The sequence below is a fragment of the Manis pentadactyla genome, chromosome 11, assembly GCF_030020395.1.
Source record: "Manis pentadactyla isolate mManPen7 chromosome 11, mManPen7.hap1, whole genome shotgun sequence".
NCBI lineage: Eukaryota > Metazoa > Chordata > Mammalia > Pholidota > Manidae > Manis > Manis pentadactyla.
In genome coordinates, this window is record NC_080029.1 from 45,830,199 (window position 1) to 45,852,638 (window position 22,440).

General features: G+C 38.1%; 1 protein-coding gene across 2 annotated transcripts; it reads left to right on the top strand.

The window, feature by feature from the left end:
- The first annotated feature begins 8,545 nt into the window (after window positions 1-8,545).
- GMFB (glia maturation factor beta) lies at window positions 8,546-22,223 on the top strand. Of its 2 annotated transcripts, none has more exons than XM_036918278.2 (7): window positions 8,546-8,684; window positions 12,764-12,860; window positions 14,562-14,611; window positions 15,294-15,343; window positions 15,874-15,959; window positions 16,953-17,026; window positions 18,596-22,223. In XM_036918278.2, exons 1-7 carry the CDS (start codon window positions 8,682-8,684, stop codon window positions 18,665-18,667), a joined length of 432 nt encoding a protein of 143 aa, XP_036774173.1. In that variant the 5' UTR covers window positions 8,546-8,681; the 3' UTR covers window positions 18,668-22,223. The 2 variants fall into 2 exon arrangements, with proteins under 2 accessions (XP_036774173.1, XP_036774182.1); XM_036918287.2 differs by having other exon boundaries at window positions 15,877-15,959.
- Window positions 22,224-22,440: the final 217 nt, after the last annotated feature.

The following is a 22,440-nucleotide window of genomic DNA, read 5'->3' on the forward strand; positions in this document are numbered from 1 at the left end:
GTTTCTTCCTCTAAATGAATGGATGAAGTTGTCATTTGCTGAAATTAGATCCTAATCTCCATTCTCTGCTCATCTCTGTCTCCCTTCCCCCATCTCCCCTCTCTACAAATACTAATCTCAGATCTACTAAAATACCAATCTTCTGAAACACATGAGAGATGGATGCAGGTATGAAAAGCCTGAAGCTCATACCATTTGGGGGACCCATCCAAAAAGGATGAACACAAAATTACAAATAAAAAATAAAGTATAAGGCCTTTGAAGGGGCCCATGAAAATGAAGGGCCCCAAACTTCAACTTCATTGACTTTAGGGTGCTTCAAGCCTCACCTTTGCTTTATCTATCACCCAGAAAAAAAAATTGTAAGATGCTATAAATTGTTAAGCACACCCTGATTTCAAAGAAATTAAAATGTGTACATTTGGGGGATGGAGGGGATGAAGCTTAAAATCAGTGAGATAAGCTATTTACAGATCTTGGCATTGGCCACCAGAGTCTCAAGAAAGGGGTGGGAGAGAGAGGAGAGCAAGGGGATTGATTATGAGGAATTGGCTCACATGATTATGGAGCCCGAGAAGTCCCACAATCTGCTGTCTGCAAACTGGAGATTCAGGAAAGCCAGTGGTGTAAATCCTAGTCCAAGGTCAAGAGAAGACCAAAGTTCCAGCCCAAGCAGGCAGACAGGAAGAAAAATAAGTGGTGGTACAAATCGTCCTTCCTCTGCTTTTTGTTCTATTCAGGCCCTCAACAGATTAGATGGTGCCCACCCACACTGGGGAGGGCAATCTACTTTGCCAAGTGCAATGGTTCAGTGCTAATCAAAAACAGAAACACCCTCACAGACACATTCAGAAGAAATGTTTAATCTGAGCACCTCGAGGGGAAGTCAAGTTGACAAATAAAATAAATCATCACAACCAAGTGCATGTGCTCTTCCCTTTGCCTGAAAAGCTCTTCTTTCTTTCTCTTTTTCCTGTCAAACTTCTCGTGATCCTTAAGAAATAGCACTGAAGCTCCTTTCTCTAGGGAGCCTTCCTGGACACTTCTCAACCCTTGAGGAGATGCCCATCCCATAGCACCCAGTGTGGCTCTCTATGGGGCCCCTCTGATCCTGGTGAAAGCATCTGTCACTAATCTATCTAGCCTACTAGATCCCCAGCTCCTGGAGCACGGGAACAACACCTAATTGATGTGTGTACCACCAGTACCTAGTGTGTATCTTATAGCTGCTGAACACATGTTTAAGGAAGGAAAGGATGGAAGGAGGGAGAAAGGGAGGAAGTTACTCTCCATGAGATAACTTGGCAGCACAGAATATTTATATGAGGCCAAAAAACATATAACTCTCAGATGAGCAGAAAGAATGGCTCCTCTTTGTTATCTATAACTGATCTAGTTTCGCTCTTGAATCTCCACCCCACTGAGCAGTAGAAGGGAGAAAAAGAGAAGGAACAATGAGGGCTTAAATTTATCAGTTAAAGATAGCCTTGTCTCTTTGTTTAACTGCCCCTTTTGGCTAGCTGTCTGGAAAACTCTGAGTCTCTTCTCTCTCTCCTCCCTCTTCTCTTGCTCCTCCCCAAGGTGGTAGCTGATTGCACCAGGTGGTAGTCACATGCACTCATGGGAGGGCTGGGAAAATGAGGCTTCAGATCTGCGTGACACCTGTGAGTCCTCACTAAGGTGAAACAAGTTCCCTCTGTCCTTTCGTGGCACTGAGCAGGCAACCACTCCTGAGATCTAGGGTTCCAGCCATTTACCTCTGGTTGTAAAGCCTTCATAGAGGAGTTCAGTTCCGGTTCACCAGACTGTTCACCATCTCCAATTTTACTTCCTGAGGGAATGTATAAATATATAAAATTCTCCCACATGTCACCTATAGGCCTCTAAGAACAAGCAGTTATTACCTAAGGACACTAAACGAGGCCACTTCTGCCATTGAACACCATTGCTCCTGAGCTGGGTTCATGGTAGTACAGAGCCAAATGCAAGGCCTCTCCTCCTTTCTTAGAGGGAAAGTAGACTACCAGTTTCAATCTTTTCAGGTTCTCCAACACCACACTTTCTTGCTATTCAACCCTCACAGCCCCCCACTCTGAGTCTTCAGCCTGGAAGTTTGCCAGACAGGTTGGGTATGATTGTCGGCTGCACCTAATCGAGCCGCTTGCTCCCACACCCACCCCACCAGAGCAAAAGAGAAGACTTGCCCTCCTTTCCACTCAGCGGGTACTTTCCTTATGTCATAGCTTCTATTTCTTCTACATATGATGTATAGTAAATGCCACTTTTAATTTTGCCAAGGTCTGGACTTTGAAATGTTAATGGAGCTTTAAAATTTTATAAAACCTTTCTCTCAGTAATGTCTGGCTTTTTTCAAGGCTACTGTATTTCTTGAGGTTCAAAACTCCTAATTTGGTATTTGCTTTCTTTTGCATTCCTGACATCATAGTTTTGTTTATCCTCTCAGGCTGATAGATGCTTCTGGACAACCAAGGAGAAGGTCTCATAAGAGAAATGCAAAAAATATTAATAGGTTTTTAACAATTATTAACTCCATTATATATTTTTCTTGGAACTGCCAATCCTTTCGTTTATTTTATCTGGACTTTCTATATCCCACATTATTTCCTGGAAGGGCAAATTTGTCCCTGTTTTGGAGACACCAATAGGAATATAATGAGCATCATAACACTGAGTTTCAAACTTTGAGACAATCAAGACAATTGATTCAATTCTGCACAACAGAATTGAATGAATGTCCAATTTGGCTATGATTCCATTGACTCAGGAATTGTGAGAAATCTTAGAGTACCTTGGCAGAACCTAACTCTTTGTAGCCCACTCAACTTCCAAGCCCCTCTTTAAAAAAAAGCTCTCATGGTCTTAGATGTGGGGCTTCTTACTTCTATCGATACAAAGTGGCAGGAGGCTATCTGAAGCCTGCTTCCACTGAGCTGACACTGCTGATTAATATGCTACTCCTCCTGTCCCAAAGTTTAAAACATTCATCTAGAATAGTGGTTCTCAGCCAGGGGTGGCTTTCCACCCCCATGCCCTGGCAACATTTGACAAAATCTGGATACATTTTGCTTGTCACAGCTGGGGAGTTGATAACTGGTCTCTGGAGAGTAGAAGCCAGGGATGCTGCTAAACACCCTTCAAGGCCCAGCACAGCCCACCCACAGCAAAGAATTACCCAACTCCAAATGTAAATATTGCTGAAGTTGAGAAACCCAGAAAATTCTGTTGGTCCTGAGCACTTCTCAGCAAATCATTGTTTCCACCTTGGTCTAGGCCATGTCTTCCTTGAATTAATAAAAGAAAAGAAAAGAAAAATAGTCTCCTAAATGGTTTCCTTGCTTCTCCATCTCCCACAGTCTATTCTTTTTTTTTTTTAACTTTTGTAAAATTTAATTTTTAATTTACATACAGTAAAATTCATCATGTCTGTCATACAGTTCTATGAGGTTTAACAAATGTATGTAAGTCATAGAACACCATCACCATCAAGATAGAGAATGCCAGCTCAGTTTTCAAAGTCTTTACTATGCTCTTTGGGTTTGTCCCCACATGAGCTGCTCTGGGTCAATCTGGGTTTATATGGTAGGTGAGGTCTCCAAGTCTATGCTCTGCCTCTCTAGGTGTGTTGTGTACATGTGAAGCTTGGGCATGTGCCCAGGTTGGTTCCAGTCTCTCTTCAGTATTTCCCTACACCCTCGGGCTCCTGGTATGAAAGATGGGGGTCTCTCAGAGTATTTGCCCTCTACACTGTCATGTAGTTATTTGTGACTGAGCCTATCCTTCAGGTGAAGTGACAAGAGAAAAAGGAAAGAAAAAAAATAACTGGGCTAAATCCTTCAATCTTTGCACAACAGGGGCCTCTTCCAAATTCCTCTATGCAGAAAGACAGATTTTCCTTCCATTACAGGTATCTGTGCCCATGCCCTGCTGTGACAGTGCCATCTTGATCAGTGTTGCCCTCAGGGCAGGGCTAGGAGAGACAAAAGGAAAAAAGGGGAGAGATTCCCTCCGCACACTCCTGTTCCCAGCGGCCCCTTGTCCTCATTCCCTGGCTGGAAGGAGGTGTTTCCCTCGGAGGTTCTGCGGCCCTGCTTCCCTGATTCAGCCTGCTCTCATGTCAGACGCAGAGGAGAAAAACGAACCAGAAAACTCACCAGCAGCATACTAGGCATGCTTCAAGTGCTGTCCTCCTAAAACTAAGGTTCAACATTACGTGCTACCTTGACCTCTGGCAGAACTGGAATCATCTAACTGCGGTTCCTCTCCCCACTCGGCACTCACAGATGAGGTGCCCTAAGCAAACAACCCTCCTTAACGTGGGGACCAGGCACAAGGCCGGCTTCACCCTGACTAGCAGGTTTCAGGTCCCTGCCAGCCTGTGGAATTACTCAAATAAGCCAATCACATCCTCCTGCAGGAACCAGGGAGCATCACAGCCTTTTTATACCACAAAGCCTGCCTCCAAAAGCCACTCTGTTCCCAAGTACAACCCACTTGTGGCCCTGCATGGCATATGCCCTTCCCCCAGGTTCTGAGTACATGTGACTGAAAAGCTGCTGTCAATCTCATCTGTCCACTGTTGGGTGTTATTTATTTGGCCATCCCCATAACCCTAGGATGGGAATCCTTCCCTCACAAACAGGATACAGAGGAAGAGATCTAAACACTTCTTTCCCAAATCCACTTGCTATTTTTGTTATTATTTACTCTTCAGACTCCTCAGGTAGTTGCTTTTTTATATTCTGCCCAGAGCTTTTAGTTGTAATCAACGATTGAGAGAGAGAGAGCAGCTTGCTTACTCCATCTTGGCTGGCTCTGGAAGTCTCTCTATTCCTACAGGCTAATGCCACAGCAGAAGGATCCTTTCAAAAAGATACTGAAGTCGGAATGACTCCGCTAAAATGCATAACAGATCATTTCCCTGCTCAATACCTGCAATGGCAGGATATCTTGACTCTAAAGGCAAAGTCCTTATGATCACTTACAAGGCTATGCACGATCCAGCCTTCTAATCCTTCTATGACCTTATCTACAACTCACCCCAGCTAATCCACTCCAGTCATTTGACTGCTTTTTTGTCCGCTGTAAAAACATGCATGCTTATGCCTTGGGTCGTTTTCAGTGCTGTTCCCTCTGTGTGGGATGTTCCTCCAGACATCCAAGTGGGTAATCCTCACAGCTTCAAATCTTTGTTCAGATATGACTTTACTAGTGAGGGACTAGGACAGCTACCCTAGATTTAACATTGCAGATCCCTTATCCCCTACAATTCCAACTTCCTCTCCCTATTATTTCCCCAGCACTAATCACCTTCTAACCTACAATATAGTTTACTGATGCTTATTGTCTGTTACCTCCTCCTCCCCATTAGAATCTTAGTTCCAGGATGATAGGGATTTTAGTCTGTTTTGGATCTTAGCACCCAGAACAGAGCTGATACATGAGATTTGGGCCCTCAACAACTATTTGCTGAATGAATAAACGGTTGGGAATATGTAAATAATACAAACATACTTTAGCAAGGCTGTTAATACAGACAGTGGAGAACTTAAATTCAGGCCAGAGAAGATTATTTTAATTCTGATCTTCTCTCAGTTTTTAATAGAATATTCCTCTCCCATCAACCCTGATCTTGTCTTGATGTCAGATGCTTCTCTGAGATAAAACACATATCAGTGACTTCAACACAGCTTAGAATTGATAGGTTCTTGAGGTTTTTGTTGGAGATAGTGAAGCAGAAAAGTGCTGGAAAACACTTTGGAACTTTCCACTGATCCAGAATGGAATTCCCAAATCTCATTTAAAATAGATGTAATTTTTTTTCTGATTATAAACATATTCTATAGACTGAATTCAAATAAAATGTTTGCACATAATCTGTATTCATTTTACTCCCCCAATATAGTAAAATTAATAACATTTTCACCAGTATCCTATTCTTATAGTAGTAGTATCCTACTACTCTGCCCAACCTTTCTTGGGTCTAAGAGGAGACCAGCCCATTCATAGCCAACAACATTTCGGACACATTATAATAACAAAATAAAAAAGAAAAGTAATGGGCTTACTATTTATAAGGTATGATGTTATGTACCTGAAAGTTAATTTTTTCACATTTTCCTGCATTTCCCCCATTGGATGGAGAGACATGATGGAAAATCATAGGGGTAAGGGGAGAATCTATGTTAACGTCAAGTATAATTGCTTATGGACCACTAACAATCATTTTCTCTCCCGCCATTTTTAACATGGTACTATGTGTCATGCTTACCGGTTTCCTTCTCACAGTAAAAAGTATTATGGGGGCAGATCACTATGAGAATGTAGTTGATCTGTGGAATTTCTTATGGCTAATACTTTTACTTTTCTAATTTATAAGAAAATATAAGTATTGTATTAAATTTGTTGAACCCTGATTTAATGTTATTTATTAACATGCTAACAATTCATTAAATTTACAAACCTTAAAAATTCTAATAATTCAACCCAGAGATCAATGGAACAGAATAGAGAGCCCAGATATAAACCTAAGCATATATGGCAAATTAATATATGATAAAGGAGTCATGGATATACAATGGGGAAATGACAACCACCTCTTCAACAACTGGTGTTGGCAAAACTGGACAGCTACATATAAGAGAATGAAACTGGATCATTGTCTAACCCCATACACAAAAGTAAACTTGAAATGGGTCAAAGAACTGAATGTAAGTCATGAAACCATAAAAACTCTTAGAAGAAAACATAGGCAAAAATCTCTTGAATATAAACGAGCAACTTTTTCCTGAACGCATCTCCTTGGGCAAAGGAAACAAAATAAAAAATGAACAAATGGGAGTACATCCAGCTAAAAATCTTCTGAACAGCAAAGGACACCATCAGTAGAACAAAAAGGCATCCTACAGTATTGGAGAATATATTTGTAAATGACATATCCCAAAATATATAAAGAACTCACATGCCTCAACACCCAAAAAGCAAATAACCCTATTAAAAAGTGGGTGGAGGATATGAACAGACAATTCTCCAAAGAAGAAATTCAGATGGCCAACAGACACATGAAAAGATGCTCCACATCGCTAATCATCAGGGAAAATGCAAATTAAAACCACAGTGAGATATCACCTCACACCAGTTAGGATGGCCAACATCAAAAAGACTAGGAACAACAAATGCTGGCGAGTATGCAGAGAAAGGGGAACCCTCCTGCACTGCTGGTGGGAATGTAAATTAGTTCAACCATTGTGGAAAGCAATATGGAGGTGCCTCAAAAAATTAAAAAGAGAAATAACATTTGACCCAGGAATTCCACTGCTAGGAATTTACCCCAAGAAAACAACTTCTCAGATTCAAAAAGACATATGCACCCCTATGTTTACCGCAGCACTCTTTACAATAGCCAAGATATGGAAGCAACCTAAGTGTCCATTAGTAAGTAGATGAGTGAATAAAGAAGAGGTGATATATATACACAATGAATACTATTCAGCCATAACAAGAAAACAAATACTACCATCTGCAACAATATGGACGGAGCTAGAGGTTATTATGCTCAGTGAAATAAGCCAGGCAGAGAAAGACAAGTACCAAATGATTTCCCTCATTTACGGAGTGTAACAATGAAGCAAAACTGAAGGAACAAAACAGCAGCAGACTCACAGATTCCAAGAAGGGACTATTGCTTACCAAAGGGGAGGAAGAAGGGGATTAAGGGGCATTATGATTAGTACACATGTTGTGTCGGGGGTCACAGGGAAGGCAGTTTAGCACAGAGAACACAAGTAATAACTCTGTGGCATCTTACTACGCTGACTTCAATGGGGTATTTGGGAGACTTGATAATATGGTTGAATGTAGTAACCACAATGTTCGGGATTTTTTTCTTTGGTTCTTTCACTCACTGGACAAATATTAATTGAGCACCTATTATGGACCAGGCACCATGTGAGATCTTGCCTAGGCAGCTTCTTTTATTGAAAGCACTTGTATGATTTCTAGAGTTCAAGCTTTTCTTCTTCCAAACCACTCTCCTCACCACTTGCCCCAGGAAGTCTGCACCTCCTAGCACATCTTCCAATGTGCGATTAGGCAATGACTCACGAGAGCAGTCCTCTAGACATCAATTATCATTCAATTATACTTAAAATAAACAAACATCACTGAGAAAAGAAGTATATTATCCAAGTACTGGAAGGTGGGGGACATTGCGGGGTAAGGTTGCGGAGAGGGTGGGAGGCATGCCTGGATGCCTTGGTTTGTGGGCGATCACATGGGGAAGAACTGATTGCGGTCAACAACACACATTTACCACTGAAATCATTGACTTAATCACGTCACTATGAGACTGCTATCAATCTGAAGAAAGTTAAAGGGAAGCAAGAGCTGGCTTGAATTTTAGGAGTGCATTTTGGCACCGTGACTCCCTCCCCATCAGACAAAACCCTCTCTCCTGGAATGTGCAGAAGCAGGCGGGCGCTCACGTTCCGGCTAATTTTGAGCCGCGCCGCCCGCCGTCCGCGGTCACGTGCTGGCCCGCCGCGGCCCGCGTTTGTCTGTGGGGGCGACTGTGCCTGGCGCCAGGGCAGGAAGGAAGGCGACCGCCGTGCCGTTCTTAAAGGGGCCCGAGGGAAGGTGAGAGGCTGCTGACGGGCGGCAGGAAAATGGTGAGTTGCCGCTGGGGAGGCGGGGGCCAGAGGGCTGGGCCAGCCAGCCGGGCTTTCCTGGTTGCCAGAGCTGGTGTCGGCGGGCTGTGCCCGGGGAGGGTTGGCGGCCTCTGGCCGGTGCCCACAAGCAGAGAGCTGGCATTCCCAGACGCCGCTGCCGCCCCGCGTAAAAGCAGCATCCTCCTGCCGAGCTGGGGGTCGACCTGCCCAGCGGGCCCCGGGACTAGGGTGCGGCCCGGAGGGGTGGGTCGTCCTTGCCGGAGCCTTCTGGATGGAGACTTGCAGCTCCGGAGCTGAAGGGGCGGAGCGGCCGGGGGTCCGGCGCCGCGGTTGGCTCTCCCAAATCCGGTTTCTCTGCAGGCCTCGGGCCAGGCTGGAGGGGACTGCTCGCGCCGAGTACCTTCCGCTTGGTAGCCTTTGCCGGGAGGGCTCGGATTCCGACTCGGTTCTCTCGGCCTCGCCTTAGCTTGCCTCCTCCCTCGCCCCCGGCCTGCCTAAGGATTTCTCCTTATCCTTGCTTTCTTCGAGCTCTGGTTGTTGGAAACCTTTTGACCCAGGGCCTTAGCGCTTGGCCTTAAAGTGTCCAAAGCTTTTGTTTTTTGCTTGGACTGGGGCTCTGGCTTCCGTTCTCATATAAGTTGGATCTCACGTTAAAAAATAAATTGGAGAATTAAATCAGTTGATTAGTAAGGATCTTCTGGATCTTTCTCATTGACTTTTTAAATATATTTGCCTCTTTAATTAGAAACAAAACATAGGAACCGCCACTGCACAGTCTCTGACCTCCCACTCATTTCTCAACCCACCTCCATTGAATAGATCTTGTCATGGTTACTGAATCCAAGGGACTCTCTTCAATTCTCATTTTTCCTGACCTTTTAGCTGCATTCCAGGGTGTTGACCACTTTTGTCCCCCGTGTTTCTTCTTGGCTTCTGGGATACAGAACTGGTTTGTCTCCTACTTATGCTGTTGGCCCATCTTTGTTCAGGAGACCATTTTCCCTCCCTGAATGTCACTCGCAGGAGTCTTAGGTGCATTCCTAATGCTTCATTTCTCATTCTCTAGTTTCTCTATCCTGTCTTACCTACATTCATAGTTTCAGTTACCACCTACCTATATGCAGATAACTTGTGAATTTGTTTGGGCGGACCTTGCTTCTGACATCTAGCCCAGATCTATATGTATTCCACAATTTAGTTAGCATCCCCAGAGAAGCTTTTTCCTTGGGTTCCCCAAAGCCATCTCAGTTTGTCCAAAACAGAGATTCTGCTCTTTCTCCTCAAACCTCATCTTCTTCAGTGTTCCTTAATTTGGTCAAAGGTAGCATTAGTCGGTAACCCCAATGAGAAGCAAAGGAGTAATTTTGGTAACCCGTTTTCCTAACACACCCCTCCCAATATCCAATCTGTCATCACGTCCCTACTAATGGTTAAGAGTGGGCTAGACGTCAGCCTGGGTAGGTTGAATCTGGGCTCCACTAGTTGCATAACTTCAGGGAAGATACTTAACTTCTCTAAGCCTTAGTTTCTTTCAAAATGAGGATAATAAAACCCATCTTATGTGACTGTTTTGAGAATGAACGTAGCACAGTGTTTGTTTCATAGCTTTTCATATATGTTAACTATAATTAATAGTATTTACTTCTCTTTATCCTCATCAACCTAAGCTACTTTTCAAGTCTCACCTGGATTAGTCTTGCCAGTTACCTAGCTCTGTTCATCCTATCCTGGCTCTTTGCCTGTTTCCTGCGTGCAAATCTGATCATGTTTCCCATAACCACCCTGCTTAAAACACCTTAGTGGCTTCCCTTTGCTCACGGAATAGAGACCAAATACTTAATATGACTCACTGCGCCCTATATGGTCCAGTCCCTACCAACCAAATCTTAACACCATGTTCCTACTCATCTCTGTGCCTGAGTCACGCTGGCCTTATCTTACATGTACTATGATTACGTTCATGGGGGTTTTTGCATAGACAGTTTTGGTCCTGTAGAGTCTTTTTCAGGCAAGCCTCCTATGACCATACTGTTCTTTACTAATCATAAGTTCTCAAAGCATCTGTGTCTCTTCTTTCTAGTTCTTATCACAGGTACAATCAAGTACATTTTTTTTACCTGATCCTTCTGAAGTAGGTCTGTTCTCTTCTGGACTATAATATAAGCTCCTTGAGTCAGGTCCCTTTTATTTATTTACTCATTTTATATGCTTGTATCCCTAACACTTAGCACATGCTGACACTCATTAAGTGTTCATTGTGTGCATAAACCAATAAATGAACACTTGAGCTCAACTCTCCACTTCACTATGTGTTTTAATATTTACCACATAAGTTGCTTTCAGGGCATTATACTCATTCTTAAATGCTTCTACTAACTGTAAGCAATTAGAGTTGACTGGTTCTAGGTCCTTTTTTTCTTGTAGGAAGGAATTTTTGGCTGTATGGTATTTGGAAGGGTAAAAATGCAAAAGAAAAAGGCTATATAAATTACATCACAGCCTGTTCTTCATTTGGTTTCTGATCCTTAGAATGTCAGGATTGCACAGGCAGCTGTGACTGTCAGAGCTGGAAGATGAAACTTTGATGATGAATTGGTCTTTTCCCAAACAAAAATCTAAAATAATTACTAGTTTCACTAGTGGGCTCTCCCTTTTGTTGAGGAGAGAAAGGAAATTCTAGTTTTCTGACTTCTATATTCTTCTTGAAAGATAGAAAAAAATAAGACAAGGGTTGAATATTACCTTCAGGAAGCTCCATATGACTTAGCATCTCTTTTTCTAAAGAAAACTAAAAGGATGGATGTACATGACTCTTATGGGAGCATTGGTTAGTAGTAACCTATTGGTGTGGTGTGCTGTCTAATTGTAAACAGCATATCCTTTGGTATTTCACGCCATGTATATTACCAGTGTTCTGAATTTAAGGGACATTTTAAAATTGAGAGCCGTTTCCCGCTTTAACATATGCTCTCATTTACCCAACACAGAAAAGCAGCCTTCCATTAAATTTTTATTTTAACTTAAAATTGGAATCCTTAATCCTTTTGGGTTATAATGAGACATATGTATTTAGCATTGGTCTCATCTTGAAGAAGGAGGGGGGAACCTTTATATGAAGAGACCAAAGAATGTGAACCTTGTTAATTCTTATATTGTTCTTAATAGTACATACTGTCGTTTTAATGATACATACTAACATACAGTTGAGATGATTTCTGGTCTTTACTGTCTGACAGTCTATGGGGGCAGTATTGAGATGTCATATGAAATAAAATTGGCTGTGTATTGACAATGGTTGAAACTGAGTAATAGGTGTATATAGGGCTTCACTATATTGTTCTCTACCTTTGTATTTGAAGTTTTGTACATTAAAAAAAAGAAAAAAGATTTCCATGTTTGCAGTAGTGATACATTTGTACCACTAAAAGAAAAGTCCTTTTCAACATTTCATTGCCAAATTCCTGGAGAAGAGTCTAATTTTTTCATGATCCATAAAAGTTTCTCGTAATTTTTATATTTTTTCATTTGCTTTTGCTTTCTTAATTCTTAATAGCTCCTTTCTTTATCTACATAATCATTTAAGATATAAAATGTTATTGGTTCCTCTCATGGTTTTTTTTCATACTTCTGTTTATTTGTATTTTGTTCATAGTTGCAAAACCCAAAAATGAGTCACGGTCTTAATTCTAAGTACAGTTAAGATTATTTTCCTGTTCTTTCTGCATATTGCAAAAATACTCTACTTTCTAAAAGTTGAATTTTCCCATATTCCTCCCTTCCTCTCCAGATTCTCATGAAGTTGTATATTACTGTTTGTCTATTCTTTGAGATATTTATTCACCAAAGAGAAAGTTAAAGTTATACCCTGCATATGAGATGAATAATTAAATAATATAGATACAAAGATTGGTAGATTTAAAAGCGCTAAGTGTTCATTGTTTCATGTTAATGCTTTTACACAGTTATGATATTTGTAGGTGTCAGTATGCCTTTTAAAGGTATTAGATTTTATACCTTTAGCATGTATATTTATTGAAGTCATGGTATTTTATATGTGATTTTTTTTTTTTTTTTTCCAGAGTGAGTCTTTGGTGGTTTGTGATGTTGCTGAAGATTTAGTGGAAAAGCTGAGAAAGTTTCGTTTTCGCAAAGAAACAAACAATGCTGCCATTATAAGTAAGCTAAAAGTGATTGCCTCAGTTACATGGTCTTTTTTTTTATCTTATAGCTACATTGAATGAACTGAGCCTTTAGAAATAATTTGCCACCTCCTGCTTTAATCCCACATTCCTAACCTTTTAGATCACTTTCAAAAAAGTAACAGCTAAAACCCCTGAATGGAGGTGGAGTGTTCTACCTTCCCCCCTCAGCTGCCTGCACAGCTCCAGAGAAGATGTTCTTAGTCACTTGGTCATTTGATGTGACCCATCCAACTCCATCCTTTCATTTCTCAGGGGACTAAAAGTGGTTGGCCATTCATCCTCATCCATTCATTCATACCTAAAATGATAAAAAGTTCTGCATTGTGTTCAAAGTGATTTAGCGCCTTGTTTCAATTCCAGACTTTAACTCTAGTTTCATGGAGAATACCTTTAAATATTCCTGACTTCTGACAATGGAAGGAGTGATTATTTGCATATTGCCTCTCCATGTGAGATAGATCTGATGTTGTGCAGATTTATTTTATACTTTTAGGTAATATTTAATATGTAGGTACTGATTTAGAAAGATGAATGAAGGATGAGGGGGTGAAAATATAAAACTATAGACTGCTTATCAGAGATGCATCTGGAGATGTGAATTAATGAGGTGGTGACATCTTATCATGAATTCTAGTTCTGTTACAAATAAATACTGCAAGTTAGGCATACAGTTTTTAAAAGTAAAATGTGTGTCAGTGACATTTTACTCAAAAAGTAAAGCTATTTCATTAGACCCACAGACACTGAGAAGGGACTAGTGTTTACTAAGGGGGAGAGGTTGGCGGGGAGGGGGAAAGGGATAAAGGGGCACAATAATTCGCAACCAGAATGTAAGTTGGTCATAAGGACAGTAGTACAGCATGGAGAATACAGTTAATGATTCTGTTATATCTTACTACATTGATAGATAATGACCACACTAGAAGGGGTGAGGATTTAATAATATGGGTAACTGTTGAACCACTGTGTTGTATAATTGAAACCAATATAAGATTGTATATCAATGATACTTTAGTTTAAAAAAAAGTAAAGATATTTGAAATCTTATTGTATCTCATAGGGTATACTTATTAGTATAAAACCAAAAACTTCTAACTCTTCAGAGTAATGGAAAAGAATAGAGGCATGGATTATCTAAACATATTTCATTTTGGCTTCAGATTATGTCACATATATTTGATTATGGATATCACTGTTGTTTGGTAATTCTCTTCTCAGAATAATCATGCTTACACCTGTACCATGAATTCCTGACTCTGGAAAGGCTGGGAATCTGGCAGTTCCTCTGTCCTAATTGTTGGTCCACTTTTCCCTTGTAGTCTGACCATGTTACATAGACCGGTCTCAATCAAGTCACCCTTTCAGACCTTTTCTTATCTAGGAAGTTGCATTTGAGTTACAAAGTTCTTCATATACACAGTAAATATAAGGAGTTGACATAAAGTTTGAAATAAGCAAATTAGGTTCTGGCAGTGGTGGGTAAAAGCTTTTAAACACTGTCTGCTTGAAAAGTAAAGCCAGCTAATAGACTGTAAACTAAAAGTGAGAATGAATTTTATGCTTGTGTTTCTTGATGTTTTATTTTTAGATGCCAAAAAAAGGGCTGAGACTCTGGATTGGGTAGATCAGAGCCACACTAGAATCACAATTTACTCACATTGTGTTTTTATTTTAGTGAAGATTGATAAGGATAAACGCCTGGTGGTACTGGATGAAGAGCTTGAGGTTTGTTTGATCAGCTAAATATGGTTTTATAGTTAAGCAACTCTTATTGCCCAGAGAAGTCTGTATTAGTTACATGTACTTTTAAAATGAGTTTTAAACCTTTAAATATGTGCTCATTATGTATGGAAAGCATGTGTTAATTATTGTGTGGTGTGTCTAATTTAATCATCTTGAAAATATTAATGAAATCCAGTGTAATAAGTGGTAGTAGGGCTGTATATCCCATAAAAATTAAGTCAACTTTACAACTTACTTTTTAAATTGCTTAGCCAGTAATCAAAAACCAGAACCATGTCACTTCAGTATTTAGTTTGCCAAGTTTAACAACTGATTTAGAGTGAAAAGAAATTAATTCCCCCCTCAAATCAGACATTGTTGTTTCCTTTGAGAGGTTGGCTTATCTCACTCAGGATTTCCTGACAGTTGAAACATGAGCATAGACTACAGTGCCTTGCAGCCCCATGTTTAGTTAATAAACAGAACTACATTGAGTGGGCTGGGGTGGGTTTTCATTGGATTGGAGGTTTAGTAACCTCAGCCTATATATAATTTAGTAAAATGAGATTTGATGTCATGGGGTAGGGTTATGAATTTATACCTGTTAGTAGAAGGTGCTCAGTATCTCTCTCAAGGATGTATGGGTAAGAAAACATTTAAAAATTATTTCTCTTCATGGTGCCAGGGCATTTCACCAGATGAACTTAAAGATGAACTACCTGAACGACAACCTCGATATCCTTTTCTTAGTGCTTTAAAAAGATTTGTTTTCTTTAGTGGCCAGAATTTATTTATGAATAAATAAACAAACAGATCAGGTTCATTTGCTCAACTTTTACAAGACATATATTTTACGATATTATCTTCTACACTATCATCATAACCAAATTAAAATATGTTTGTGTACATTGGACTAAGAAAATGAAAAGTTGATGTATTAGTGGGATGAATTATTTAATTAAAATTTTTTTATTATTATGTGTTTACAATAAAAATTTTAAAAATCTACATAAAATCTATACTTTTGGAGTATATTATGCAGTATTTTAATAATTTAATTTTGAGAGATTATATGTTTTATAATTTATTTTGAGGACCCATTTATAGTTTTGTGAAGAGATAATTAATAATAAAGGTGTGGCCTGAATGATTAAGATAGAAATTTACCACCTACTAGCTCCCTAGATGTGTATTTTCTTGTAGAACGTTGTGAGTATTTGTCTCACATAAAGCAGTAAATATTTTAGTTTCTTTAACTTGAGAAAAACCTTCATTGTGTATAGTTATAAATACCAGCATGATGATGGAAGAGTTTCATATCCTCTGTGCTTTATTTTCTCCAGTCCTGTTGGTAAGTGAATTTCTTGAAATAGTCCATATTGGTTCTGATCTAATCAAACCATTTCTTACACTGGACAAATTTTATGCTTGTTTTAAAGATGAAAAATGTTCAGTAACCTAAATTGGTGTGTGTGTACACATGAATGCATCCCTAGAAAGTAGTTACTATAAAGCATCATCTCTTAGAAATTGTTTGTTTTCCTGGGAAAAATTCCTAGATGTATAATTGTTCAAATCATGCACACTTTTTTTAGGAATTTGAAATGCAATGACATTTTAAAATATCAAAAGTACATTTTCTTCTATGTTTTAATTTTGTTTATAAGTATTTAAGCTTTATGTATAATAATGATATATATGTGTTTTTCTTTAAAATAGTAGTTACCAATGATAACCTATAATCTTGAAAATAGCCCCAGAGTAGTTTACATTGGATATTAAAATGGCTTGTTGATATTTAAGGTATCCATTATCAGCGAAACTCCCACTACCACCACTGTCCAAGCTCACAATAAACTCTGTACTCGTTGAACTCTTCTCTGAACTGTACTATTTGTATCATTTACTTTGCATTTAAAATATACTGCAGTATATATTTAGCTTAATATGTAAGCAGACTGCAACTTTTTTTCTGGGCGGAGCTCCCTACCAGCATCTCCAAACCTATGTATGTTAGGCATCTGTAAAATTGATACTGATATTTAATGTCAAAATTAAGATGGTGTTGAATAGTTCTTAAGTGTTTATAAGGCATGAAAAGTCAAGATCTACAGAGAGCCAACCTCATTTATTTTTGCTGACTTACAGGCTTATTGTAATTTAGCTGTGTCTCTGTGCAGGCAGTATGAGATTCAAAATACAGCCCAGACACATTTAGACTGAAGTTTTTATAAACTTGATAGTATAGGAAATCCTAAATGTATCATTTTAAGAAGTAAATAATAAAAACCTATCACCTTTTCAAAATCTAAGTCTCATTTCTGCACTAATATCTCTTTTCCAGGGTGTAAGCCTGAACAACAGATGATGTATGCTGGGAGTAAGAATAAGCTAGTGCAAACAGCTGAACTGACCAAGGTGGTATTTGTATTTGACCTGCTTATGGAGGCCGTATTTCCCCTTAGAGTTTAGAGCCGTAACTAAAATAATCTGAAGAGTTAAGTATTTCTTCTGCAGGAGAAAGTGATTTAGAACAGAGCAGGTAATTAGAGCTATTTATTAGTTGGAAATAGAATGATAGAAGTCTTTAACCAAAAGTGTCCTTTTGAATAGAAATTTTAAGTTGATTAGAAGAAATCACATTCAAAATGTAGGCAGCTTTAGAAAAGCCACTGTAACTATTTTAATCTATTGAGAGTTTTTTATCTTCCATTGTATAATTTCTGATAAAAAGTCAGCATTGAAGTTTTTCTCGGCCTTTTTACCATAACTAAATGAACTAAATTCTGTATAGAAACTCCATATTATGCAGTTAACCATACTCTTCCCAAATCTAAAGTTAAATTGTTAAGAATATTTATTAGTATTAACTTTATTAAGCTAAACCAGTCTGTTCTATGTGAGACCCTGGTTTTAAGATTTAACATGTGCCCATTGTTTTATTGCAATTATTGAAGGTTTCAAAGTAAGAGGGGTACTTAAACTTTACTTAACTTCCACATATTTGTGTTGAAAAGCATATACAGGGTATTGGAATAGAATTTTATATCACTGAAATGGTATTAAATATTTCCTTTCAAGTTTTATTTTAAGGATGGCATTAATATTTTCCCCTTGGATGCGTAATCAACCCAGGGGATGTCTTTAAATGCCCCCTTTTTTTCTTTTAGCCCCTATGATTACCACTGATACCACCAAGTTATGGACACTACTTTTCCTCTTCATTTACACCATCAAACACCCTGGAATTATTCCAAGGGGATTGAGTGGTTAGGAAGGAGCTGTCTGAACAGCTTCAGGTCTACTTTAATCCCATGTACACCCTGAAGTGCTAGAATTAAGGCATTCCAGTTAAAATTTACTTTTATAAATAATCCCATTGAACCCTCACCACAATTCTGTGAAGTTGATGGTGATATTCCTGTTCTGTAGTTAGAGAAACTGAGGTTCGCAGAATGAATGACTTGCACAGGGTTGCATAATAGTAAATGACAGAACTGGGATTCACATTCACATCTGGCCTGAGATTCTGCTCTATTACACTGTGTCTCTCTTGCCAATATATTATCGAGGCCTGCATGTGTTCCGATTCTTGTTGGAGATTTGTGGCTGTGGACCTGTAGTCCATGCTTATCAAAATAGTCTATCGCTTGGTGTTTCACCCAGCTATGGAGGACCAGCATATGTTCTTCCAGTTCCTAACTAACTAGATAGATTTTTTATGTGTACTAGTGGGTAAGATATGTAGAACTACTCTGTAAGATTTATAGATTTATGCTTTTAAGAGAGTTTTGGTTTTATGCTATCTTAATCGTTAAACTTTGGTAACTGTATACTTAGCATTTTTAAAAAGTAAGGTACATCTAATTTGCACAGATAAGGTCATGATCAACATAAAAGAGAATTTGATATTTAATACTCAAATATACAATATGTTTGATTTTTTTTTAAGAGTGTCAGAGTATGACTCCAATTTTTTTTCTTAAGGTATTTGAAATAAGAAATACTGAAGACCTAACTGAAGAGTGGTTGCGTGAGAAACTTGGATTTTTCCACTAATGTGAACTTCTGTGTTTCTAAAGTATTTATGTATTAACCTGACCATACTGGAACCAGACATAAATACTTATGCCTAAAAATGCACTGTTACTTACAGTTTGTTTCCTGCAGTAAAGAAAATTTCTTCATTTGCCCAAAGTTTGAACAAAGGGGAAATCATCTTCACAGTAATGAAACTTTGTAAAAGTGTTTCCTTATATTTGTAATTGTTAGGTGGACTACTCTCCAGGGACTTTTTGCACTCTTGTGACTAATTTCTATAACTTATCATTCAGAATTTATTACTATTGACAGACACCATTGGAAAGAGGGCATTAAATTGTGATAAACAGTTGCCTCCTTTTGACAAATACAGGATATTAGCAGTTTATATATGAAAATAGCGTATTACCACTTGTCAAATGTTTGAAACTAATTTGGGGTAAAAGGCTTGAGTGACCCAATTTTGAGCCATGAATAATAACTTACTGCAGTATAACCTGCATTATAAATAAATTTTCATCAATTCCATGCCTTCTTTGGTTTCCTAGATCTTTTTAATCAAGTCCCCCCCAAATTGCTCATTCTTAAAGTCTGGGATTTTATAATAAAGTTAAGACTCTTTGGGTTTCTTCTTATGGAAAATAGCATCTTAGTCTTAGAAATTGATAGGTTATAACTAATCATGGGTTTCATTCCTGGTTGTGTCATTTTTAGGTAGTTTTTGAATCTAGGTTAATAATGCTTTATTTATAAAACACCTCTTAATATTGTCCTGTGAACACTAGTTATTTTGAATGTGTTAATACTGTGCCTTTGATTTGTTAGCTTTAAAATTAGTTTAAGACTTTTACACTGCCAATATTCCAGACTTGGTGAAATTAATACTTTTGTAAAAGATCAAAGCAAAACAATTTTCTAACATATATATCTGAAATTTGTAATAAAATCAACTTCATATTTTTAAAATTCCAACTATCTGCTTGCATTAGTGAATATATGGCAGTTGAGAGTTATAATTTTGGGTATATTTGTGATTAGTTTTGTGCCATAGGAAAATATGACTTAAAACCTTGGCCATAGTTAATAACATTAACACATCTATAGAAATCACATTTTATATCCTAAATGTCAGAAGATAATATTGTAAATTGGACATCTGTTTTGTTAGAGGATGTCATTCTGTTATAAAGCAAGGATTCTAACACAGCATGTTCTTTAAGAACATTAAAGTAACTGCTTACCATTAATTTGAGACTCTAAAGGCTAACCAAATTTGGTGAATGAATTCTTATATTAAGAATATCTTAGTCATTTTAAAACTAGTAAGGGCATTCATTATTTTTTAAGTTTGGTGTATTTTCGATTTATATGCTCTTTGTATTTTTTTGAGGTTTCTGTGCCAACTTTAATAGAGGTAAAGATAGTTGGAATTTCCACAATATTGAATCTTCTGTTTCCCAAAACTGGCTTCACTACTCTAAAAAACAGGAAGCAATAGGAAGTAAGAGATGAGGACGTGCTAGAGTGGGTATTTGTTTTGGTTTATAAGTGGGGAGGATTCTTTATTCCAATTTCTAGAGAGAAAGCTTCATCAGGAAATTTAAGAATTCTTTAAACAGCTATTTGGCATTGGAGAATAATGCTTATAATTCTTCAGAAATGTAAATGTAATCCCAGTGAATGGAGAGTGTTTTTAATGCTTTTGAATGAAGGAAATTAAATTTTGTTTCACCTGGTTTGCAGCAATAAGAGAAATTAGTGCTGCAAGAATGTACTTTCAATGAGGTTCCTTATTTTGTCCTGCATATTTTTATTTTTTTGTTTTTGAAAGTCTTCCATAATGTCAGATAATATTGACCTCTATACACAGAACTCTTAGTTCCCTTGTTCTCTAACAGATGCAAAGAGCTATGATAAACCATGCTTTTTTGAGCTTGTCTCACTCTTTATCAATAACATTTTGCAAGATAATAGATTGGAGATGAGTAGAACTTTTTTTTACTCCCTCTGTGCTATAGGGAGCTTTACAAATAAATCCCATGCTCTAGAGTGTTTTCAGTTTTATCTAAATTTCCCATTCATCTAACCAAATTGTGCATTGTTCTTTTCAAGTAATTTCCTATTTGAGCTCTTTTTCTGCTTTCTCTCAAATAGTAACTCCAGATTTCATAATTCCAGTTTTTACATTCCATAGCTTTCTGGTACAGCCATTCCCATTCAGATCTTGATCTTTCCTTTTTGGCATCAGCTTTTTTCCTGGGAACCTCCTTCAAGGTCGTCTAAGCCAGCATTAGTTTTGAAATAGTTGGCCTTGCAAAAATTCTGCATAGTGTTTAATGTTGTCAAGATAGAACCATCTAGTAATCAATCACAGCATGTTTTTGATACGCTTTTGGTGGCAACATAAGTGACATGAAGAGAACTGTTGTCAGGTTACTATGCTGAAATTCCAAAATGTCTGAGTTTTGAATAATACTCACTTTGTGCTGGTATTGAAGTCATTATGTCAGGAAAAAGTTGTTTGACTGTTTTTGTTTAATTGACTTCCAAAATATATGTTCAAATTGTCTATTTCTAAAAAGTTTATTAAATGCCTAGCGCAGTTAAACATACTCTTGTTTAAGAGGGCATTGCTAAATTTTTTATTGTCAGTACTAAATAATCTTTGTAGCAAAATGTCTGTCAGCTCTTTTCTCTCCCTTTTTATCTCCTATTTTCAGGAGTCAACCATAGCCATAAACTGTATCCTGTTCTGACACTTTAACTAAAAATTTCCGCTTGGAGGAGTTCATTGCCAAATTAACATTGGCTGTCTTTATTCCCACCCATATAGGTAGTAAGGAAGGTGTACTTAAAAAAATGTTTCAACTGCTTGAAAGTCTGAGCAATGTCATTAATCCATGTGGACTAGTGACGAATAGATATTTTCATAAGAGTTTAAATGCTGATATTTGGTGGAAGTAGAGAGTAATTTGTATTCTGTCAACTGAAATATTCTTGTTATGGTTGCTTTCCCTGTTTGTTCACTGACTGATAATACTGGAATCTACAGAATTTGAGCCTTTATAACTTATGTGAAGAAGTGTCTCAAACATTTCTGGACAAAGCTTATTTTGTATTTCTGGGAGAATGTAAATCTTCTAGGCCATTTAACACCCATGGTCCCAAGTTGAATATTCTTGAGAAATTTGTTGACTCTTATGCCATTTGACATTTCCAACCTGTGATCATGTTTCTATAATATTTAAAACAGCTACATTACGGTTGTGATAGAATTTCTTGCTTTTGGGAATATAGTTCATACGCATATACTTACTTGAATATTGTTTCAGATCACTAACATGCCAGGATAATTCCCACTGATCTAGATGGTCCAATATAACCTCATTCAGGAGACTTGAAACATTAATGGTCTAGTCTTGTGAATTTTAACAGTGCCCTGTCATCGCACCAACTGGCACAACTTGAGCTGTGGTTTCGGTCTCTGCTAGTTCATATTGCATGTTTATTTTGGACAGTCTTCTGTTAAGCATGGTGCTTGTACTGGTTTCAATAAAATGTTAACCTGAAAGGACTTCCAGTTCTTCATTTTTCCACTTGCCGCCTCTCACATTTGGAGTTACCTGCCTGGTTCAGTTGTGGCATTTGCGTGAGCCACACAGATTGAACAGTTTATTTTATCTGGAAAAAGAGGCAAAATGAACAGACATCACTTGGCAAAAGTAGGATTGGGGGAGGGAGAATATAATGAGATTATAAAGATACCTGAAACTTGGTCTGATGTGAAAATG

Bases quoted from the DNA above. Each gene is read 5' to 3' on its own strand.
- GMFB (XM_036918278.2), top strand. The intron at 14,612-15,293 runs GTTTGTTTGATC...TCATGGTGCCAG, and splicing joins TACTGGATGAAGAGCTTGAG to GGCATTTCACCAGATGAACT. The intron at 15,344-15,873 runs ATATCCTTTTCT...TAACTTGAGAAA, and splicing joins CTACCTGAACGACAACCTCG to AACCTTCATTGTGTATAGTT.